The 22,818-nt window shown below is 40.1% G+C and overlaps 1 protein-coding gene across 2 annotated transcripts in view; it reads right to left on the reverse strand.

Annotated features, from left to right (window-relative positions):
* LMBRD1 (LMBR1 domain containing 1) overlaps window positions 1-22,818 on the reverse strand; it is a 128,035-nt gene that overhangs the window by 98,634 nt on the left and 6,583 nt on the right. For both annotated transcript variants that reach the window (XM_029066607.2, XM_029066599.2), the window contains exons 3-5: window positions 15,870-15,930; window positions 7,580-7,677; window positions 4,847-4,914 (exon numbers count right to left, since the gene is read on the reverse strand). In XM_029066607.2, the coding sequence (XP_028922440.1) occupies window positions 4,847-4,914; window positions 7,580-7,677; window positions 15,870-15,930 (227 nt within the window). The remainder of the gene's footprint in view (window positions 1-4,846; window positions 4,915-7,579; window positions 7,678-15,869; window positions 15,931-22,818) is intronic.

The following is a 22,818-nucleotide window of genomic DNA, read 5'->3' on the forward strand; positions in this document are numbered from 1 at the left end:
ACCTTGTATCTACCCCAGCTCTTAGAACAGTGCTCAGCACATACTAAGCACTTAAATATTATCTTAAATTTTTATGCCCGTTTACTTGTTTTGATGTGTATATATCTATAATTCTATTTATTTATATTGAAGCATTTTCTTGTTTTGATGTTTGCCTTCCCTCCTAGACTGTAAACCTTGTGTGGGCAGGGATTATCTCTATTGTTGAATTGTACTTTCCAAGCATTTAGTACAGTGCTCTACACACCTTAAGCATTCAATAAATATGACTGAATGAATAAACATTAACTCCAAAATGTATAGCTTTTCCCACAGAAATATGGTACTTGTTACACACTGTGCAAAGCTCCATACTCAAATGGAGGGGGAGATTCAAGACTAACAAGACAATAAGGTCCCATATGGGGCGCTCAATCTGTGTAGGAGGGACAACAGGTATTGAATCATCCATCTGAAAATGAGAGAACTGAGGCACAGAGAAGTTAAGTGACTTGCCCAAAGTCATACAGCAGATACACAGCAGAGCCAGTTTAGAATCCAGGTGCTTTGACTCCCAGGCCATATTTTTACCCACTAAGCCAAGGCTGCTTCTAAGGACATCCTGCTTCACTGACTAGGTGGGGCTCAAGAGGCCTGTTTTTGATTTATCTGTTGTTTTTCCATTACTAAAACTTCCTCTGCCCTGAATTATAACAGATTACAGAAATCTGTCAGCCCAATGGATTGGCTTCTTCTCACTCCTATCTCCCCAAGGATAGAGAGACGTCCTAATCTTCAGCAAGCTAAATTCTTCCCTAGAGAAGAAACTGTACGGGAACAATTGGGGTTACTTAAATGCTGTAGGGATAAAGCCATCATGGTAGAAAACGGAAACCTAATAGAAATCGTGGAAACCCTCTTCACCAAACATCTACATTAATGCAGAAGCAGGTGACGAGTTTCATTTCACTTAAGTTTTACTTAACGTTCAGAGCTTTGAAAATACAATTCTTTTTCTAAGTCACCTTTCTAGCTACTGTCTCCATTCCACTAGAGACACCTTTGCTCCATCAAATTCTTCTGTGACCTAAAGGAGCAGGGTGGGAGGTGGAATATCCCTGAAATCAGCAAAGGGCCAGAGGCTGGATTTACCAATATAGGTGACAAACTGACCTCAATAGCTAGCTCAGTGGGAGTAGTTTTAGTCATGAAGAGCTCTCAAGAGGGGAAATAAGAAGGCAGAGACAAGTTATGCAGCTATGCCTTGTAGCTTCAAGCAGCAAGGGTGAGTTTGCAGTTTGAGGAAATGAAGCTACCTTTTGACCAGTTCTTAGTATGTTCCTATACGGTACTTTTGTAAAATAAAAGAATGTCTCAAAGTCCCTTCCCCATGTAATTTGAACCAGACCACTTCCATACCATACTGAAGTATTTTTCAGTAAGTTAAGAGGCAGGTACACTCATATTAATTCATGTTTTGTGCCAAGAAAGGATTAACAAAAATACTCAGAGAAAAAATTAGTATTATAATTTAACTAGTATCTGAGGCAAAAGGACGCAGGCCTAACATTAACAGATCTTTGATCCTAATACTGAAATGAGTGATTTCATTCAACTACATGTTTGCTCTACAAATGCAAATTCAGTACAAGAAGAAAAATTTAATACCCAGTTAAAATATTAATTATCAGTATTACTTGTAAAGTCAACAACACTGTGCCTTCCAGCTATATAATTATGACCCTAATCAACAAAAACCATTACTTAACATGAATGAAGTGATTTACTCTGTTATACTGTACACTCCCAAGTGCTTAGCACAGTGCTCAAAAACTATTCATGAGCCATGCTGCTCATGAGAAGCAGCATAGCATAGTGGATAGAGCATAGGACTGGAAATCAGAAGAGCATGGGTTCTAACCCTGGCTCTGACACTTTGCTGTGTGACCTTCGGCAAGTCACTTCACTTCTCTGTGTCTCAGTTTCTTCATCTGTAAACTGGGGATTGAGTCTGAGCCCTATGTGGGAGAGGGATCGTGTCCAACCCTGTTTGCTTGGACTCCATTGGTGCATGCAGTAATTGCTTAAGATACCATAGTTACTATTATTCAAACCATTGATTCAAAGCCTTATTAAAATCACATCTCCAAGAGGCCTTCTCCAATTAAGCTCTCCCTACTCCCCTTCCCTTCTGCACTGCCTATACGCACTTGAATCTATATCCTTTCAGCACCTGATAGTCATCCCACAGAACCTGTGTACATATCACTAACTCAATATTTGACTTCCCTCTAGGCTGCAAGTTTCTTGTTGGAAGGAACCTACCAACTGTTATATTTTATTCTCCCAAATGCTTAGAGCACTGCTCTGCATATCATAAGTATAGTGATTGGTAAGTGAGAGTGTTCTATTCCTCCATGCTCTTTTAACATCAAGGAACTCTTAGAGTCCTAGGGCCTTTAACATCCAAGCACTCATATACCTTCTTGACTAATACATCTGCCTCCTAGCTAACCTCCCTGCCTCCTGTTTCTCTCCATACCTCAATCTGCTATCCAGATTTTTAAAAAAAAAAAAAAAAAAAAAAAAAAAAGATCAAGTCCCCCTGTTCCCACTCTTAAAAACATCCAAGCTTTGCCCAGTCACTCAGAGAAACTCCTTACCATCAGCTCTAAAGTAGTCAGCTCTCCTCATCCTCCCTAAAAACTCACTGATCTCTTATTACAACCCAATCCACACTCTTCACTCCTCTAATGCCAACCTACTCATTATATCTTGTAACTAGCCACCAATGACTTACTTACCCAAATGCTCCCTTTGGCCTGGAACTCTCTCTCCCTCCAACAAAACCACTTTCCCCATTATCCAAGCTGCACTAAAACCAAAACTCCTCCAAAAGGCTTTCCCTGACCCTTCCTTTTGTGTCACTTATGCACTGTCTCCTTTAAGCATTACGATACTCACACCACTACTTGTCATGTGGCCATATGTAATCATCCCATCGTATTTCACATTGTTGCTTTTCTCCTTCTCTAGACAAAGTTCCCTGTATGTAGGAAACAGCTACCTACCTTACTGTACTCGGCACTTAGGAAAGTGTTCTGCACACAGTTAAGTGTTTAAAAAATACTCTGATTGATGCATTTTACATTCCTAGTTAAATATTTCCAGTCAAAACAGTAAATGCTATTCACTTGTGCCAAAATACTAAACACTTGCTCTTTCTACATATCCCTATCTGCTTTTCATCTTTTCTGTGTGTATGTTATATAGGCTTCCTTCGCCACTGATGAGATTTTATTTTATAATAATGTTGGCATTTGGTAAGCGCTTACTATGTGCAGAGCACTGTTCTAAGCGCTGGGGGAGATACAGGGTAATCAGGTTGTCCCACGTGAGGCTCACAGTTAATCCCTGTTTTACAGATGAGGGAACTGAGGCCCAGAGAAGTGAAGTGACTTGCCCACAGTCACACAGCTGACAAGTGGCAGAGCCGGCATTCAAACCCATGACCTCTGACTCCCAAGCCCGGGCTCTTTCCACTGAGCCACGCTGCTTCTCATTCTCATTTTATTAGACTATGGGATCTATTAGCTTATTATTATTATTATGACAGTTGTTTCCAACTCATAGCGACTCCATGAACATAGCAGCGTGGCTCAGTGGAAAGAGCACGGGCTTTGGAGCCAGAAGTCATGGGTTCGAATCCAGGCTCGGCCACTTGTCAGCTGTGTGACTTTGGGCAAGTCACTTACCTTCTCAGTGCCTCAGTTACCTCATCTGTAAAATTGGGATTAAGACTGTGAACCCCACATAGGACAACCTGATTCCCCTGTGTTTTTACGAGATGTTCTTCCCCTCGACTCTATTTATTGCCATTGTTCTTGTCTGTCCATCTCCCCCGATTAGACTGTAAGCCCGTCAAACGGCAGGGACTGTCTCTATCTGTTGCCGACTTGTTCATCCCAAGCGCTTAGTACAGTGCTCTGCACATAGTAAGCGCTCAATAAATACTATTGAATGAATGAATACCCCAGCGCTCAGAACAGTGCTCGGCACATAGTAAGCACTTAAATACCAACTTTCTCCAGAACATCCTATCCTCTGCCATAATCCACAACCTTTCTAAAGGTTCGTTCAACATCGTTATGGTCTCTATCCATCTAGCTGCTGGTCTGCCTCTTCCATGTTTTCCCTGGACTTTTCCTAGCATAAGTGTCTTCTCCAAAGAATTAATCTTACCTATACTTTATGAATGTACAGAAGGCCTATGTCTCACAGTTTACTATGCCCATTATCTCCTCCTATGAATCGCTGCTTTATGACAGGAGAGTTTGCGTACACTGACAAAGCTTAGAGCTATGCCATATAGGGTTATTCATAATGGAAAAGTCTAAGCCCAAGCATCAAAGTTGATTCACCAGTTCTGGGAAGCAGCAGTATGGGAAAGCGTCAAAGGGGAATAACCAAGTGATCAAAATGTTGTTTAAAGATAATGGCAGAGAAGTTTTTACTGTGTGGAAGAAGCCAATGGTAAACCACTTCCATATCTTTACCAAGAAAACTATGGATACACTACCAAAACAACTTTATGACAGAACATGGGATGTTCTTAACAGGGGATGTCCACTGAGTCACTATGGGTCAGAAACAACTTGACAGCATTTGAAGAAGAACAAGTGCCCATTGTATTGAGTTGACTCAGTCTCATGTTCTTCCTACAACCTCAGAACACTCACCCCGAATGCCGTAGACCAGGAAGGTCTGTGGCAATTAACAGTCCAATACTACATTAGATTGTCTGAAGAGCACAAGAGCACACATACTCCCTCCAATCAAGATGAACCCAAATTAAATCAAGACTTACCCAACCAGCAGAAGTAGAGAACAAACCACAGCAAATCCCAAGGTGTATTTGAGGGCAGTCTTAACTTGCTGCATTTGATAAACAGATAATAGATGGAAATCAACATCACCAAAAGTATTTCAGGCAAATTCACTATGTTACAAAAGCACACCAATTGCTTACGACATTACATTCTTGAACTGCCCTCCACATATGAAAAATTTCATCGCTAAAGGGGAATTTTAAAAAAAAATGATGAACATCCTATCTACTGAAAGGTAAAATATAAGGGATGGAGGTTGGGGGAGAAAACTCAAAATGTGAATTGGAGAAAAATAAAAGCATCCCCATATCTTATCATAAAGAGACAAAGCAAATGTTATGCTGCCTTGCCAGTATGAAGGGCATACAGGACTCTACCAACTTTATTGTATTTAACATTCCTGAGGGCTTAGTAATGTGCTCTGCCCACAGTAAGCACTCAATACTTTAAACCTATTGCAGCATCAGATTTTGTTCCCCTATGATCATATAATATGGAGATTCATACTGTGGATCTATACTCAACTTTGAGCATAACCTGTTCCTCAACAAGCTACACAAAAAGATGTTCCAACATGTTTGAATTAAGTCAATCAGTGGTATTTGAGCACTTAGTGTGCAGTGCTAGTATGCTAAGCACAATATAACAGAGTTGGTAGAAGTGATCCCTGCCCAAAAGGCACTTATAGTCTACAAGGGTAAACAAGCATTAAGAGATAAGAGTCAAGGAAAATAGTAGAATACATGAATATTTACATATTGTCGGGCTGGGTCAGTATCAAGGTAATGAAGGGATATACATCCAAATTCATTGTCGACAAAGACTGGAGGGTGAATAGGGGAAAATAAAGGACTTAGGTCTGACAAGGCCCCTTAGAAGAGATGCAATTTTAGGAGGGATTTGAAGGCGGTATGAGTGGTGGATAGTCAGATATAGAAGGAGAGGTAGCTCAAGGCCTGAGAAGATGTGGGCAAGGGATCAGCGGCAGGATAGAGGATATCAAGCTGAAAAAGTAGGTTGGTGTTAGAGTGGAGGGAGCTGGTTGGGTTGGGGTAAAATCAGGGTAGATACATTAAGAGAGAGACCTGACTGCCTTTAATAACGATGGCACTTGATAAGCTCTTACTATGTGCCTGGCACTGTACTAAGCAAACCAATGGTAAGGAGTTAGTTTGATTTGGGAGGTGGATGGGCAACCACTGAAGGTTTTTGAGGAGTGAGGAAGCATGCAGTTTTTCAGAACAATGATCTGGGTAGAGAATGAAGTACTGCATATATATTCCAAACTTAATACAGTGCTCTGCACATAGTAAATGGTCAATAAATTCAACTGCTTGATTGAAGAGGGAAGAGATAAAATGCTGGGAGGTCAGTGATGAGGCTGATGCAGTAGTCAAGGTGGGAAAATGATGAGTGCTTGGATATCATGGTAGCAGTTTTAGGTGGAAAGAGTCAATTCTAGAGATGTGAAGGTTGAACAGGATTTCATGAAATTGAATGTTTGCTTTGAAATGACGAGTCAAGGATAATGCTAAAGGTTATGTGCTGTGAGACAGAGACGACAGTGGTGCTGTCTACAGTAATGGGGAGGACAGGGTTTCAGTGGGAAGATAAAGAGTTCAGTTTTGTACATATTAAGTGTCAGGTGTCAGTGGGACATCCAAGTAGAGATGTCCCGAAGATAAGAGGGAATATGAGACTGCAGAGAAGGAGAAAGATCAGGCCCAAAGATGTACATTTTGGAGTGACCCACATAGAGATGAGAGTTATGAAAACAAGTGGGTATAAAAAGAGAATAAAAGAACCCACAACTGAGCCCTTGAGGGACTCCCCACAGTTGGGGAGGGAAAGGAGACTGAAAAAGACTGAGAAGGAGCAGTCAGAGAGATAAGAACAGAGAAAAGTGTCAGTGAATCCAAGGTTGGATAAAGTTTCTAGAAGAGGGTGGACAGTATTGAAGGTAGCAGAGAGGTTGAGGAGGATTAAGATGGAATAGTGGGCATCGGAACTGGCAAGACAGAGGTGAGTGGTGACCTTCAAGAAGGCTATTTCTGTGGAGTGGAGGAGATGGAACCCAGATCATAAGTGTTCCAGGAGAGAGGTAGGGGAGGAAGTAAAGGTAGATGACCAGGTTTTTGGAAAGGAGTGGTAGGAAGGATATAAGGTGAAAACTGAAGTCAGGGGACCTGGGCTTCTAACCACAGTTCTACCACTTGTGTGGTAGGTGAACTTGGGCAAATCATTTAACTTTTCTATGCCTTGGTTTCCTCATGTGTAAAACAGGGGTGAAACATCTTTCTCTCCACCTTAGACTGAGCCCCATATGGGAAACAAATGGTGTTTGATCTGATTAGCTTTCATCTACCCAGAACTTGGAATAGTGGTCACACAGTAAGCACTAAATATAATAATAATAATAATGATGATATTTGTGAAGCAGTTACTATGTGCAAAGCACTGTATTAAGTGCTAGGGGGCTACAAGGTGATCAGGTTGTCCCAGGTGGGGCTCACAGTCTTAATCCCCATTTTACAGATGAGGAAACTAAGGCCCAGAGAAGTAAAGTGAATTGCCCAAAGTCACACAGCTGACAAGTGGTAGAGTCAGGATTCAAACCCATGACCACTGACTCCCAAGCCCAGGTTCTTTCCACTGAGCCATGCTGCTTCTCTCAAGCTGCTACTATTATTAAGTACAATAAGGGTACTTACAGTGCATTTGCTAGCATCATCTTCATCCCTTTCTTCATAATAGAAGTAGACAAAAGGGATCCACAAAAACACACAAAACAATATTATGGAATATAAAGCTGTAGAAGAAAAAAAAAGAAGTCAGTGGTCATAAGATTAATTCCTTAAAATACTTTCAAAAACATCACAGAATACCAAAAACACTATGGAAAAAAAACCCAGAAAACTATAGCATCTTTCAGTCAAATTTCTTAATACAACTACATATCTTCCAAGGGCACATCTGCTTCAGACTGTCTTTTAATGGAAGTCTCTCAATAGTAGAAAGATTGTTTAGCAAGTAATTGCTGAATGTTTATCACTGTATATTAAATAGGACTACTTTAGAAAAGAATTCAAACTTACTTTGTTTAAAAGTGTTCTAAATTGTAATATAAACAATGGTTAATTAAATTAATCCAGGCTTTATTTTTTTTAACTTTACTAAGAACAAGAGAATCAAAAGTGTTGCTTCACGCTAGCTACCACATTCCTACAAGGAAATGACATTCCAAACAAATGCCAGGAAGCAGCATGGTCTAGTGGTAACAGCATGGGCTTGGTTGTCAGAGGATATGGGTTCTAATTCTCACTGCCACTTGACTGCTGTGTGATCTTCGGCAAGTCACTTAACTTCTCTCTGGCTCAGTTATTTCACCTGTAAAATGGGGATTAAGACTGTAAGCCCCATTGTTGGAGAGGGTCTGTATCCCATCTAATTACCTTCTATCTACCCCAGTGCTCAGAGCAGTGCTTGGAGGATAGTAAGCACTTAATACCATAATTATAATTAGTATGATGATGATGATGCCAGGCCTTATGAAATTCTTACAGCTCTCCTTGGGCTGTTCATGCATTAGGTAAAGGTTTCACCATTAGGAACTGATCAGTCTTACAAAAAGGAAATAAAGTGCTTTATTGCATTTTACTATTAAAAAATAAAAACTAATGATACAGGTGAACTGATGAGTTAATTCTCAACAGCAATAAGCAATATTCTGGGATAAATTAGTTTAAGAATGCTTTGAAACAAAGCACAACTGGACCTAGTGCTATGCCTGCTTTGATGTGCTCAGTTCTCTGCTTAGTATAAGGAAGATAAAACTTTCAAGAGTTAGGGATGATTTTTATACACTAAGTACCTCAAATTAATGAAATTGCTCCCAAACTTATTTCTATATAACTATTGGCAGATAAAGTTTCCACAAGCACAGTTTAACTTGTACTTGCTGAAAAGAAACGCAGTGGAAAGAGCACGGGCTTTGGAGTCAGGGCTCATGAGTTCGAATCCCAGCTCTGCCACTTGTCAGCTGTGTGACTGTGGGCAAGTCATTTAACTTCTCTGTGCCTCAGTTCCCTCATCTGTAAAATGGGGATTGACTGTGAGCCCCACCTGGGACAACCTGATTCCCCTGTGTTTACCCCCAGCGCTTAGAACAGTGCTCTGCACATAGTAAGCGCTTAACAAATACCAACATTTTTATTAAGAGAAGCAGCGTGGCGCAGTGGAAAGAGCACGGGCTTTGGAGTCAGGGCTCATGAGTTCGAATCCCAGCTCTGCCACTTGTCAGCTGTGTGACTGTGGGCAAGTCACTTCACTTCTCTGTGCCTCAGTTCCCTCATCTGTAAAATGGGATTAAGACTGTGAGCCCCACGTGGGACAACCTGATTCCCCTGTGTTTACCCCAGCGCTTAGAACAGTGCTCTGCACATAGTAAGCACTTAACAAATACCAACATTATTATTATTACTTTGAAGGACATGGCAGTACTTCATAACCTACTCGATCCCTCAATTGTAACTTTAGTCTCAATCTCAGGAAGAGATGTATGGAATTTTCACAGTGACATACACAACTTTTCAAATAAGCAATACTGAAAAATACTGCTACCATTCCACGATTAAGACTTCATACATACAGTACTGAAAAGTCAAATTAAGTCCTGCTTAAATGCACCTTTCCAATCTAGTTACCAAGCTCATCCTCTGAACTTTAAGCTTTGGGAGGACAAGGAACATGTCTACCAACTCTGTTACATTCTCCGCTCTCCAGGGCTTAATATAGTGCTCGGCACAGAGTTAGTACTCAGTAAATATAACCAAACGGAAAAAACAAAAAAGTCAGAATCTTGCTTCTATTAGATCTTTATAGGCTCAGGTGGGTTGAGATCCTGGAAGCCCTTAAAAATATTAGTAGAATTCCAGGAGAACAGGGCAGCTCCAAAAGCTCCTCAACTCATTCATTCAAAAGTACTTATTGAGCACTTACTGTGTGCAGAGCACTGTACTAAGCACTTGGAAAGTACAATTCAGCAACAAAGAGAGACAATCCCTGCCCATAATGGGCTCACAGTCTAGAAGACTACATGTAGCATTTGTACTTGTAAGCGCTTAGAACAGTGCTCTGCACACAGAAAGCGCTCAATAAATACAATTGAATAAATGAAAGATTACCAAAGTAACATCCCCATCAGTATTCTTTTCTTTGCATATGAAGGACAACCATGTATAAAAATGAACAGAAAGCATTAGACATGTCTGTACAATAGGGAATTTAGGAAAGAATGCCCTAGATGGAAGTATTTCCACCTCATGCCATACTTGGACTTTGAAGCATGCACACCAGGAGCTCAGGCAGCTGTTAAGGTGTGCTCTCTCCCCTATGGCAATAAGTGCTAGAAGGGATAGAACATATCAGCTCCAATACCAAAACAATATTGGGAAAAATGGAGAGACAGACAAATTCATTTTGCTATCCCAAAGTCACTTGTTTTGCTCCTTCCTCCTCCCAAGTTCCACTGCTCCTGCTCTAGATGTCAGGCTTTCTAGCACTGGGGGGCAGGGGGGGGGATTTATTTTTAAATAAAAAGACTGTCGACCACTTCCCCTAGCCAGTCATATCCAAAGATGTGGGAGCTACAACACCAAAAGGATTTATTTTATTTTTAAATTTAAAAAAAAAAAGTCTTCTCTCACCTCAACCAGACATATGTACAAACCGGGGAGCTCCAGTGCCAGGGGATTTATTTTATTTTTAAATAAAAGAATGCTTTCTTAACACTAAACTATTTTAATTCAAGGTAGGAGACATTTAAGAATGCTGTCTGATATCATCTTGAAGGATTTTTCCCTAAATAACATGCCAAAGCAAAAAAAAAAAGAAAATGCACCACCCTCTTAGAGTAGTTCTTGTTCTTTCCATTAGGTTATATTGCTTTTCTCTACCTGCTTCTTAGCCCGCTGCCCTCCTTCATACTCCCTACCCATAACACTTCCATTCAAATGCAAGGAAAAAATACTAAACCAGGGCCAGAGCAGAACAGGGAGAATGGACCAAGTTAGATCAAAAGAGAGGGGAAAACTGCTCTTGCTTCTGTTGCCCCCAATCCCTCAGGATCTGTGCTCCCAGAGCTGAGCAGTTGCATCTTGCCTGGCAGAGCGGAAACTCTGGGGAGCTAGCAGGTTACGGGGGGTGAGAGGGAAAGGGGACAGAAGAGAGGGAGGGCTCAGTGGGAGCACTTGCCCTGCTCACTGCCCACCACCTCTGACAACTGCTGTTCTGCCTCTTGCTTGGCTTCTGGAGGGTTTCAGCCCGGTGAGGGAGCCCAACAAAAAATAGCTCAGCAGAGGCTTGGCCTCCTCTGGCATGTTCTAGGGAGACTGGAACCCTGGAACCCTTGGTTAATGTCACTGATTGGGGCAACAGAAAGCTCCTTAGTCCCAGGATTATTCATTCAATCATATTTGAGTGCTTACTGGGTACTGACCATCTTATGTGCTTTGACGACTAAAGTGTAACAATAACAAACATTTTGGAAGGTAACAATGCTGCCTTCCTTTCCCAGGGGGAGGAACATATTCAAGAAGGGAAGATCACAGGCTCCAGCAAGAGTGTAGGGGATGCAGAGAGACCAAACGTCAAGGACCCCAAGGTCACCCTGTGACATTCCAGATCATTGTCTCACATCAAGGTTGCTTATTTTGACCTTGGAACATCATTGTTTCACTCCAGTGAGCACGGCGGCCTGACCTAATGCCGGACAGGCTGCTTTTTTCCTTTTGTGGTAGGGTTCAGCTGGGGATGGTAAGGGAAAACAGGAGGATTGGGGAGGGCCCAAATGAAAAGGGAGAGAAGTCCTGTCCTCTGAGCTGGGTCAGGGCACTGAATGCCTGCAGAAGGCCTGGCCCATGCCGGGAGCCCATGGGACGGCATGTGAAGTCCCTCTGCACTGGCATCCTCGAGGCCCGGAGGCACTGTGAAGCGGAAGCGCTCTCTCTTAGGCAGCACCAACCCAGAAACGCTTCCTGGGAGTTGGCTGAACTGAGTACTATATAACATTTCTTGCTGTCAGAGAGTAAATGGAACAGCTTTTGTTTTGCCATGCCTTGAATTTGAATAGTCTGAGCAGAGAGCTTTCCTAACTTATTTGCATGAGTGATTTTTACAGTATCTTTTGTTTGTTTAAAATAGCTAAGATGCCACACACAGACAGCAATGTGGTTTGACATAATGCCTAGGAAAGAAAGGTAAAGAGGAAAAAAAGAAAATTTCTAACCAGCTCTTGGTACACCACCAGTTGCTTTTTTAAAAAAAAAAAAAAAAAAATAGTATTTAAGTGCTTACTACATGATCACTACTGTTCTAAGCACTGGGGTTCACAGTCTTCATCCCCATTTTACAGATGAGGGAACTGAAGCACAGAGAAGTGAAGTGACTTGCCCACAGTCACACAGCTGACAAGTGGCATAGGTGGGATTCAAACCCATGATCTGACTCCGAAGCCCAGGCTCTTTCCACTGAGCCACGCTTCTTCCCCAATATAAGTTAATCAGGTCACACAGTCCCTGTCCCACAGTTTAAATAGGAAAGTGAACATTTCATAGTTGAGGCACATAGAATTTAAATGCCTTGTCCACAGTGACACAGCAATTTGTAGACCCAAGATTCAAATTTAGGTCCTCAAACCTAGGCCTCTGCTCTTTCCGCTAGGCCACTCTGCTTCCCATATGGAATGTCATCAAGTCAGTACAGGGTCCTTTCCAGCCTCTGAGCTCCTTGAAGACAGGGAATCAAATGTACTATTTCTATTGTACTCTAAGCACTCAATGCAGTGCTTTGCAGAGTAGGGACCTAATGGATGCTATTAATTGATCACTTATTCCTCCAAAAGGAATTTCCCATGAATTGGTTACTCCCCTTCTATCTGTGAATTTACACTTAGAATGTTCAAATAATTTATAGAAAAGTTGGCACAAATCCCTAAACAAACTCTTAGCAAAGGTATTATTTTTCACTCTTCTACAAAACTCTACCACCACCTGCAGGTAATTCTACATTATAGCATTAAAGTTAATTATAAAATGGATTTCAGTTTCAAAATGGACTCCTTAAACAATATTTCTATTTACCATGTGCCAAGCACTACTGAATGCTTGTGAGAGACTGTGAGCCCATTTTGGGTAGGGATTGTCTCTATCAGTTGCCAAATTTACCTTCCAAGCACTTAGTATAGTGCTCTGCACACAATAAGCACTCAATAAATACAATTGAATGAATGAATTTGGTAGACAAATGATTCCTGCCCATGAGGAACTTCAGTCTCATGGGGAAGACAGACATTAAAATAAGTTACAGTAAGGGAAGTGACAGTACTTCATTTACTCATCTGAAAAATGGGAATTAAATCCTACTCCTCCTTACTAAGGCTGTGAGCCCTCTGTGTTAGGAACAGTGTGCAACCTGATTATCTTGTATGTACCCTAGTGTTAAGTGCTTATCAAATACCATAATAAAAGAGTGTTACATGGCTGAGTATGGGGTGAATATCATATGCTTAGAGGTGGGTGAGTGTGAAGTACTTAAGAGGTTACAAATTCAAGTATAGTTAACACAGAAGGGAGGGAAAGTAAACATTTTGGAGGAGATGCGATTTTAGGAATGCTGATTAGAGTTTCCCCTAACTACTCAAGGCATTCAATCTTAAAAAAAGATTGTCAAAAAGCTTGCTTCACAAAAGTGGGGAAAAAAAGTTAAATATGTGAAGGAGATTTGGTCAGCATTTATAATAATGGTAATTGTCAGCACTTACTGTGCCAAGCACTGTTTTAAGCCTTAGGGTAGATACAAGATAATTGGGTTGGACACAATGCCTGTCCCATACGGGGCTCAGTCTTAATCCTGATTTTAGAGATGAGGGAGCTCACATACAAGTGCAGTGACTTGCCCAAGGTCACACAGCAGACAAGTGAGAGTTGGAAATAGAACCCATGACTTTCTGCCTCGCAGGCCCTTGCTCTATCAGCTAAACCATGCTGCTTCTCTAACTGTGAGCTCGTTGTGGGCAGGGATTGTCTCAATACTGTATTGTACTTTCCAAGCACTTAGTGCTCTGCACACAGTAAGTGCTCAATAAATACGATTGAAAGAATGAATACAACTTAATCAAGTTGGACAGTCACTGTCCCACATGAGCTCACACTCTGTGCCTTAGTTACCTCATCAGTAAAAGGGGAATTCAGAGAAGTGGCTTGCCCAAGGCCACACAGCAGGCATGTGGTAGAGTCAGGATTAGAACCCACGTCCTTCTGACTCCCAGGCCCATTTTCTAACCACTAAGCCAGGCTACTTCTCATATAGAACTTTCTCCTTATCACATACAAAAAAACAAGCTTTCAAAAATGTCACCATAAATACAAAGTATTTACCAACATATGAATAGATATATCAAGAGTTTGACTGAATGCTCTTAGTGAGCAGGGAACATGTCTAATTGCTGTATTTTACTCTCCTAAGTGCTTAGGAAAGTGCTCTGCACATTATAAGTCCTCAAATACAATTGATTGATTTAAAAATCTGCATATGGGAAAGGGTACAGAAAAGTGATACCCTCAAACTGCACATGGTCACCAAGTGCTTAAATTTTTCTATCACATTATTTCTTGAAAAGCTGTTTGTAAAAAGCTGAGATAACCAAAAAGCATACCAAATGAACACTGGCAGAAGATTTTAAATAACTGAACAACTTGTTCTTCCACCTGGAGTTCTTGAAAGAACTAGATTTATATGTAGATTGACCTTGCCAAATTTTACACATTAGTTACTTAATTTGGAAGAAGCACCTGAATGTTAGACAGACTGAAGTCACCCTGCTGCCAAAGGTATCCCCAAAGGACTCCCATTAGCTGAATAACCTGGGAAGCTTCCTGACTGCTTTTGGCTATTTTTTTTTACCCAGTGGAAATAAATTATCTTGCTTCAATAATTTGAAAACGCTGCCTTCCTCAGTCTAGGGGTACATTTATCTTACTGTTTCCTACCCTGAAGTTTCTGTAATATTAATAATGGTATTTGTTAAGCCATTACTATGTGCCAAGCACTGTTAGATATAAGTTAATCAGGTTGCCCCGCGTGAGGCTCACAGTCTTAATCCCCATTTTACAGATGAGGTAACTGAGGCACAGAGAAGTTAAGTGGGTTGCCCAAGGTCATACAGCAGGCAAATGACAGAGCCAGAATTAGATGTTATTACATAGCAATCTTAATTATGTTCTAGTTCACACACTTATGAACCAAAGCTTCCTTTATTCTTTTTTCCAAATTTTGAAAAACCTCATTAAATCTTGAAGGCAGCTATATAAATCTACTTACCATCTTTGCTACTTTAAGAGTTTTTATCTGGAGAGTTATTTATTCCAAAACACAACTCCCTTAAAATACAAATTAGAAACCAATATGAACTTCCTACCCTGTTGACTATAAAATCTGGCCATAATTTCCTGCTTCAAAGCAATTTTTACCATAGTAACAAAATTATATCAGCCTTTCAAATGGAATAGTGAACTTAGCACCAGCTTTACTATTCAGATAAGAATCCTCATGCTTTCAAAAGACCACAGCTTGGAAGCTACAAATTTACCATAAAAGTTCAGTAATTCAAGCATGTGTTCATATGATCAGTCATTATTTCAGTTCTCAATCATTCAGAAAGTTTAAAAGAAAATAAACTTTTTCAGCCACAGAAGGCCTATTTACTGCATAAAGAGCAGCAGGTGATGTTATGAGTATAAAGCTTCTTAGAATACATTGACAAATTGCTCACAGATTGAGGCAAATACATTTGTGGCAAACAATTAGTATTGGCCCCTTTCATATATTTGTAACATAAGACAGGGATAGATTACTAATTTATATTGCCTTGAGGGTTTTCATTTCACTTCACTTTCATGTTATAATGCCCAAACAGCATTATTTTATTTTTTCTAAAGTACTTACCGAAGTAACCATATAATACTGTGTCCTCAATTTGTCTTGTAACATTACTATTAGCCCAGACCTAAAAAGATAAGAAAAAATTCAATTTTTTTTTACAAACTCATGTTAGAACAAAACAAAAATCAAATTTAACAAGCATAATAAATAGCTGAATAGTTTGTCAACACTAAAGTAAAACAAAGTTTCCGCTAAGTAAAAGATTGATTTTAAAAATTTAAATGCAATGAAAATATATACTCAGTTTTTACCACCATGAGGAGGCCAAAGGTGTTTGAATTACTACTTTTAAGGTAAAGCTTTAAAAACTACACCATGTTGGGGAAGAGAGGTGGTAAAAAATAATTTCCAAATAAAGTGTGTACAGCAGTAAAGCCTTCTGTAAGCCACTTGAGTCGCACAAAGTCATCTTTTCAATTAATGGACTTCCACTAGGCCTTAGGGGTCAAATTTTCTTTAGGATTTTATTAAATCGGCAAAATAGCAATTCTTTCCACTCGTATAACACAGACCTATTCATTTAATCTCGATCTTATCTGCCTCTCTAATCTACGCCTTGCCCACATCCTGAGAAGCAGCGTGACCCAGGACAGAACACAGGCCTAGGAATCAGAGGTTCTGATCTCAGCTCCATCACGAAACTGTGTGACCCTGCCTAAGTCACTTCATTTCTCTGTCCTTCAGTTCCCTCAACTGCAAAGTAGGGATTCCATGCCCGTGTTCCTGCCTACTTAGATACAAGATAATGAGGTCCCTCTTTGGGCTCACAGTCTATCCCAGTGTTTAGCACACATTAAACTACTTAACTATCACAATTATTTTCATCCTCCTCCCTCTGGCTTGAAACTCTCTGCCCCACTTGAATTCTGACAGACCGCTACTCTACCCATCCAAAACCCAACTAAAACCCTGTCTCCTCCAAGATGCCTTCCCTGACAAAACCCTTCACTTCCTCTATTCGCCCTCCCACTGGCTCTGTAACCCCTAAGCACTTGGATGTTCACCCCATTCCTAGCTCCACAGCACTTAGATACAAATTAGACTAATTTTAATGTCCACCTTCCCTTCTAGCAACATTTTCACTGTTATATTGTACTCTCCCAAGAGTTAGTTCTCAGTATGACCCACTGTACTCAATACTTTCAAAGAAGACACCTCATTTTCCCCTCAGAACCTTGTCCTTTATTATTACTATTATGGTATTTGTAGGTACTTACTATGTGCCAAACACTGTTGTCCTCCCTCTAACCCTCTCATCACTGTAGACAGCACTATCTTCCTTGTTGCACAAGCCTATAAGCTTGACTTTGTCCTTGATTCATCTCTCTTTCAACCCACAGACATCAAATCCTGTCAGTCTTACTATCACAACATCATTAAAATCTACCCTTTCATCTCCAAACTACCACAACGATCCATGTACTTATCCTAAGTACTGCATCAGCCTCCTTGTTGTCTCCCTGCCTTCTGTCTCTCTCCAGTCCAGTCCATACTTCACTCCGCCAACCATATTATTGTAAACAAAATAATAATTCAATCTATTTTCCCACTCCAAGAACCTCCAGTGGTTTCCCATGCAACTCTGCAGAGAAACACTTTACTTGCTTTAAAGCAATCATCTTACTCCCTATTTTATCTTGCTGATTTTCTACTATAAACCTAGCACACTCACTTCACTCCTCTAATACCAACCTAATGACTGTACCTCAATCTCACCTATCTCACCAGCAACCACTCAATGTCCTGAAACTTTCTCCCCCTTTATATGACAAAACACCACAGTCCCCCATATTTATAGATTTTAAAAAAAAATTCACATCTCCAAGAGGCTTTCCCCAATTAAGCCCTCATTTCCCACATTTCATCTCCCTTCTGCATCACTTTTGCACTTGGATTTGTACCCTTTATTCACTCCACAGCATTTATGTTCTTTTCCATTGTTATTTTAACATCTGTGTCTCCTTTTAGACTGTAAGATCCGTGTTGGCAGGGACTGTGCCTACCAATTCCTTAGTAAAATGTCTGCACACAGATTGATGGTCTCCCAAGCATTCAGAAGAGTGCTCTGCACTCAATACTGTTAACTGAATTTTGTCTTATGGCACTGAATACTTAACATGGGATGTGCACTAAGGAAGACGGAAAGTAAGAAGATTGGGTACCAATCTATTTTATCTCCAGTGACTGCCTTGCCCAGAGTCACACATTAGGCAAGTAGCAGATCTTGGAATCAGGTTTCCTGACAGATTTATGCTCCTTTACATTCTACCATTAGTCTAATACATTTCAAAGCTACCTAAAGGCATATTCAAAAGGCCAATTAATGTAAATATGCTTAATAAGCTGTTTGTATAAAAATAACTGATCAGAAAATATGGTTGTTTAATACAGGTATTTAAACTCAGCTCTAATGGAAGTTAGAAGGACCAAATTCAAACTGATGCAGGTGCCACTTAATATTTGATATCTTAGAGTATAAGATCTTTTACAAAAAAATCCATCAATAAATTAAGTATTACATATCTCTAAATCCTGAATCCTGGTAGACAACACAACTGGCTACAAAATACAAAAGTAAAAAATTCAAAGAAAATTTATAGCCTATGGCCATGTTAAAACTTCAACTAGAGGCCAAAGTTTTGGGTTTTTTTTATTTTTAAAGTCATACTTTTCATTATGTTGTGCTACCTTGTTCAATGCAAAGACAAGCCTGTAGTTTCAGGATCCAGGTATGTCCATTGTTTACTGGTGGACTCCATTACAAGTCTTAACTCTCCCAATTATTATGGCAGTAACAAAACAAATACCTACAGCTTCTTCTGTACTTTCCCACCCCTAGGAATTATCAAACTCAACCTTTTGTTTTTGGTGTAATTCCTGTGAAAGATTTAGTGGATGACATCGGCTTCTCCTATCTCCTACTTTTCAGCCTGAACATATTTTATAGGCCCCCAATCTCAAAACAGGGACTTGCAAATTGAGTATTATAGAAGCCCTTGGATTTTCACTGAACCAAAGGGTTAATAACTTAAGTCACTGTGTTTAGTATGCAGGCATGACCCATGATACAACTGGGTCCTTCAAAACCTGTACCATGAATGGCTATATTGATAAATGATTAGTATATGGGAAAGGGACTATGTATGACCTGATTAGCATTTGGCTATCCCACAGCTTAGCACTTAAAGATCACAATCAACCACAAATGATGATTAAGAGGACCAAGTTAAAGGAAGAGTAGTTATGGAAAAACCAGATTAGCTAGAATTGGTAAAGGACAGATCAAATGCAAAATAGATATCTATATTTACACACACACACACACACACGTACACAGAAGTGTACAAGTCATTTGCTCCTCGTATATAAAGATTAAGTAATGAGTAAGATGCTTTAACTTGGATTTCTGCACCTTTGCTCAAAATAATTTTACTGCTCTTTATTAAGTACTCTGCACAATATCATGGTCCGGCCAAAGGGAGTACAACAGTTACTAAGGCTTCTAAATTCAGGTAGCTAGTCTTTATAAAAAGTTGACCACATTCTAGACAGAGCAAAGAACCATGTTATCCTTCAAGCCACAATTTTCACACTTCAAATTAAAATGGCTATTGCTCATAGGCAGTTTTTAAAGCCTAATCGTCAAACCAGAGGATGATGGAATATATTCATTAATGTAAATATGCTTAACAAACTGTTTGTATAAAAATAACTGATGAGAAAATATGGCTGTTAAATGCAGGTATTTAAACTCAGCTCTAATTGAAGTTAGAAGGACCAAATTCAAATTGATCCAGGTGCCACTTAATATTTGATATCTTGGAGTATTAGATCTTCTCATAAAAATCCAATTAAATATTACATATTTCTAAATCCTGAATCCTGGTAGACTTAACACAACTGACTACAAAAAATGAAAGTAGAAAATTCAAGGAAAGTTTATAGCCTATGGAAGCTTTATTTTCTGTGACAAGTTTCAGAGCTACAAGTAACCCTGAGCATTTTCAAACATGCTTTTGTTTACCATACAACTGGTGAGAGAATGCTACCAATAAAACATCTTTTCAGTTTAACTTTGGGGTTCAGAGGAGATGCTCTGGTGAATTTAGCTTCCCTGTAAATAAGGTGCTACAAAATATGGAATTGGGAGAAAGTGAGCTACAAAGACTCTTATTCTAGAGCGCAGCTGGGAGAGCATCAATATTAGAAAATAATCAGCCAATTGTGAAAGAGCTTGGGGGAGGGAGAGAAGTTATTTTCTAGTATGGCCATGAGAAAAGCTTAGTGTTCTCTAGTTTTGCGCAGCCATACCAGGATGTGGATTACTAAAGAGTACAGCAAAGGAATGGGAACAAAATGGACATCTCAGGATTTATCCCTATTAATAACAAGTTTTGAGTGAGGGTTGCTTGGGAAATGTGTTGAAATAGAGCTTCTCTTTAAGCTAGGGAAAATTTGCATCTATTTCAAATATCCCCCAGGACTATTCTACCTTGTAACAAATGGAAACCTAAAGACATTCAATTTTACTAACAGGAAGAAAGTATCTGAAGTGAAAGTAAAACAACAAAATAGGGGAACTATGCAACTGGATCAAATTAATATAGGTCAAAAACAAAATATTCTCAACATCTGTCATACTGGGTGTCCCAGATACACATCACATCCTTATTTAAAAAATTAGAGGTTTAACTTAAGACCAAAAGACCAAAATGTGCAAGCATTAAAGGTACCCTACATTTGGGCCTGTATTTAAAGCCATATCATGCCTTTTTCATTTTCACCCTACTAGCACAGTCTTAGAAACTTGACTTTTAGTGCTTACACACAGGCATTTTACCTTACTATCTGAATGCTTTAACATTTACTTTTCCATCTATTTTTGAATGTTTAGTTTAAATAAAGCAGTTTCCTTGATGTGTGCCAGAAAGGAAAAATCCTAGCTCTTCTGCCATGAAGTTGTATAATTATGTTTACATGGCTTTCCATTTTTAAAATATACCCTTAAGTATATACACAGTCAGGCTGACAGACTCCTTTGTACCAGGTATGCCCAGATGCAGCAATTACAAATGGAATATCTTTCTAGTTTATGCTCCTTTGCCTACATTTTGTACATACTGTGATGAAATCCTTTATTTCTCAGAAGGGACCATAACAGGGAATGTGACAATAACACCATCTGAGTTATGTACAACCCAAGGAAAAAAGCAAAAAGGGTTCAAGTGTAGTTTAAGGCAGGCGATACCATCCTTCACTCGGGAAACAGATTGAAACAAAGCTGCAGAAATCCCGGAAAGGCTCAGACTCCTTCAGCTAATGCAAGTGGAACAGTTCAGCCAAAAAAGATAAGCTAACTTTGGTTGAAAAATAGTATGTAGTCATAAAATGGCTTCCCAGTTACAGAAACACAGGCCATATCCAGGCTCAGGTTGGGGTTGATGGGGGAGAGGAGTTCTCCTTACAGCTCAGTATCTGCAGACAGAAAGCAGAAGACAGGCTTTAACTGGTCACATGTTTCCTTCTGCACCACCCTTCACAGAAACAGCAATTTGAACCTATTTTCCCTCAAGATGCAGGAAAGCATCCTATCTCCTGTGGCCCCTAACTATTGGGGATCCATCCATCAACTGTATTTATTGAGCATTCTACTTTGTGCATAGCACTGCACTAAGCACTTGGGCGAGAACAATGTAACCAAGTTCGCAGATATGTTCCTTGCCCATGAGCTTGGAGTCTAGAGGGGATAGAAATTACTATGGATTATTATGGATATGTACATAAGGGCAGTGGAATTGGCTCTGCACACAGTGAGCCCTCAATAAATACAATTGAATGAATGACTGCAGGAGGGGTAAATAAAGAGTGCAAATCTAAGTATAAGGGTGACAAAGATGGGAGTGGGAGAAAAGGAAATGAGGACTTAGGGTAGGCCTCTTAGAGATATGCTTTTAAAAAGGCTTTGAATAAGGAGACTAATCATCTATCAGATATGAAGAACAAAGGTGTTCAAGGCCAGAGGATGAACATGGGCGAGAAGTCCACGGCAAGATAGTGAAGGCTGAGGCACAGTGAGTAGGTTAGTATTAGAGGAGCAAAGTGAGTGGCCTGGGTTGTAAGAGGTAATTAGACAGCTAAGGTAGGCAGGTACAAGATGATTGAGTACTTTAAAGGCCTATTGGATGAGTTTGATCTGGAGGTCAAAGGACAAACCCTGGAGGTTCTTGAGGAGTGGAGAAATAAACTGAACTGTTTGGCAGAAAAATGATATGGGCAGCAGAGTGAAGTATGGATTAGAATGGGGTAGACACAGGAGGCAGGGAAGCTAGCCAGGACACTGGCAATAGACTGTAAGCCCAGTGTGGGCAGGGGTTGTCTGTTGCAGAACTGTACTTTCCAAGTGCTTTGTACAGTGCTCTGCACACAGTAAGTGCTCAATAAATATGACACTGAATAACCAAAGTGGGATAGGATAAGCACGGTAACTGTGTGGAGAGGAAAGGGCAAATTTTGGCCATGTTGTGAAGTCTGAACTGACAAGATCCGGTGACAGACTCAATATGTGGGTTGAATGAGAGATGAATAGAGGATAAAGCCAAGTTTCTGGGCTTTTGAAATAGGGAGGATGGTGGTGCTGTCTATAGTAATGGAAAAGTTAAGGGGAAGACAGGATTTGGGTGGGAAGATGAGGAGTGTGGTTTTGGACATGTTAAGTTTGAGGTGACAGCAGAGCATCCAAGTAGAGATGTCCTTAAGGCAGAAGGAAATAGTTGACTGCACAGAAAGAGAGAGATCAGGGCTGGAGAAGTAGATTTGGAAATCATCCGTATAATTGAAGTAACTGCAGTCATGGGAGGAAATGAGTTCTCCAAGGGAAAGGGTGTTAAATATAGAAGAGGATGCAGAATTGAGCTGAGGTAAAGCCAGGAAGGGAGGAGGTTTCTCCCACCTG

Source organism: Ornithorhynchus anatinus, chromosome 1, assembly GCF_004115215.2.
Source record: "Ornithorhynchus anatinus isolate Pmale09 chromosome 1, mOrnAna1.pri.v4, whole genome shotgun sequence".
NCBI lineage: Eukaryota > Metazoa > Chordata > Mammalia > Monotremata > Ornithorhynchidae > Ornithorhynchus > Ornithorhynchus anatinus.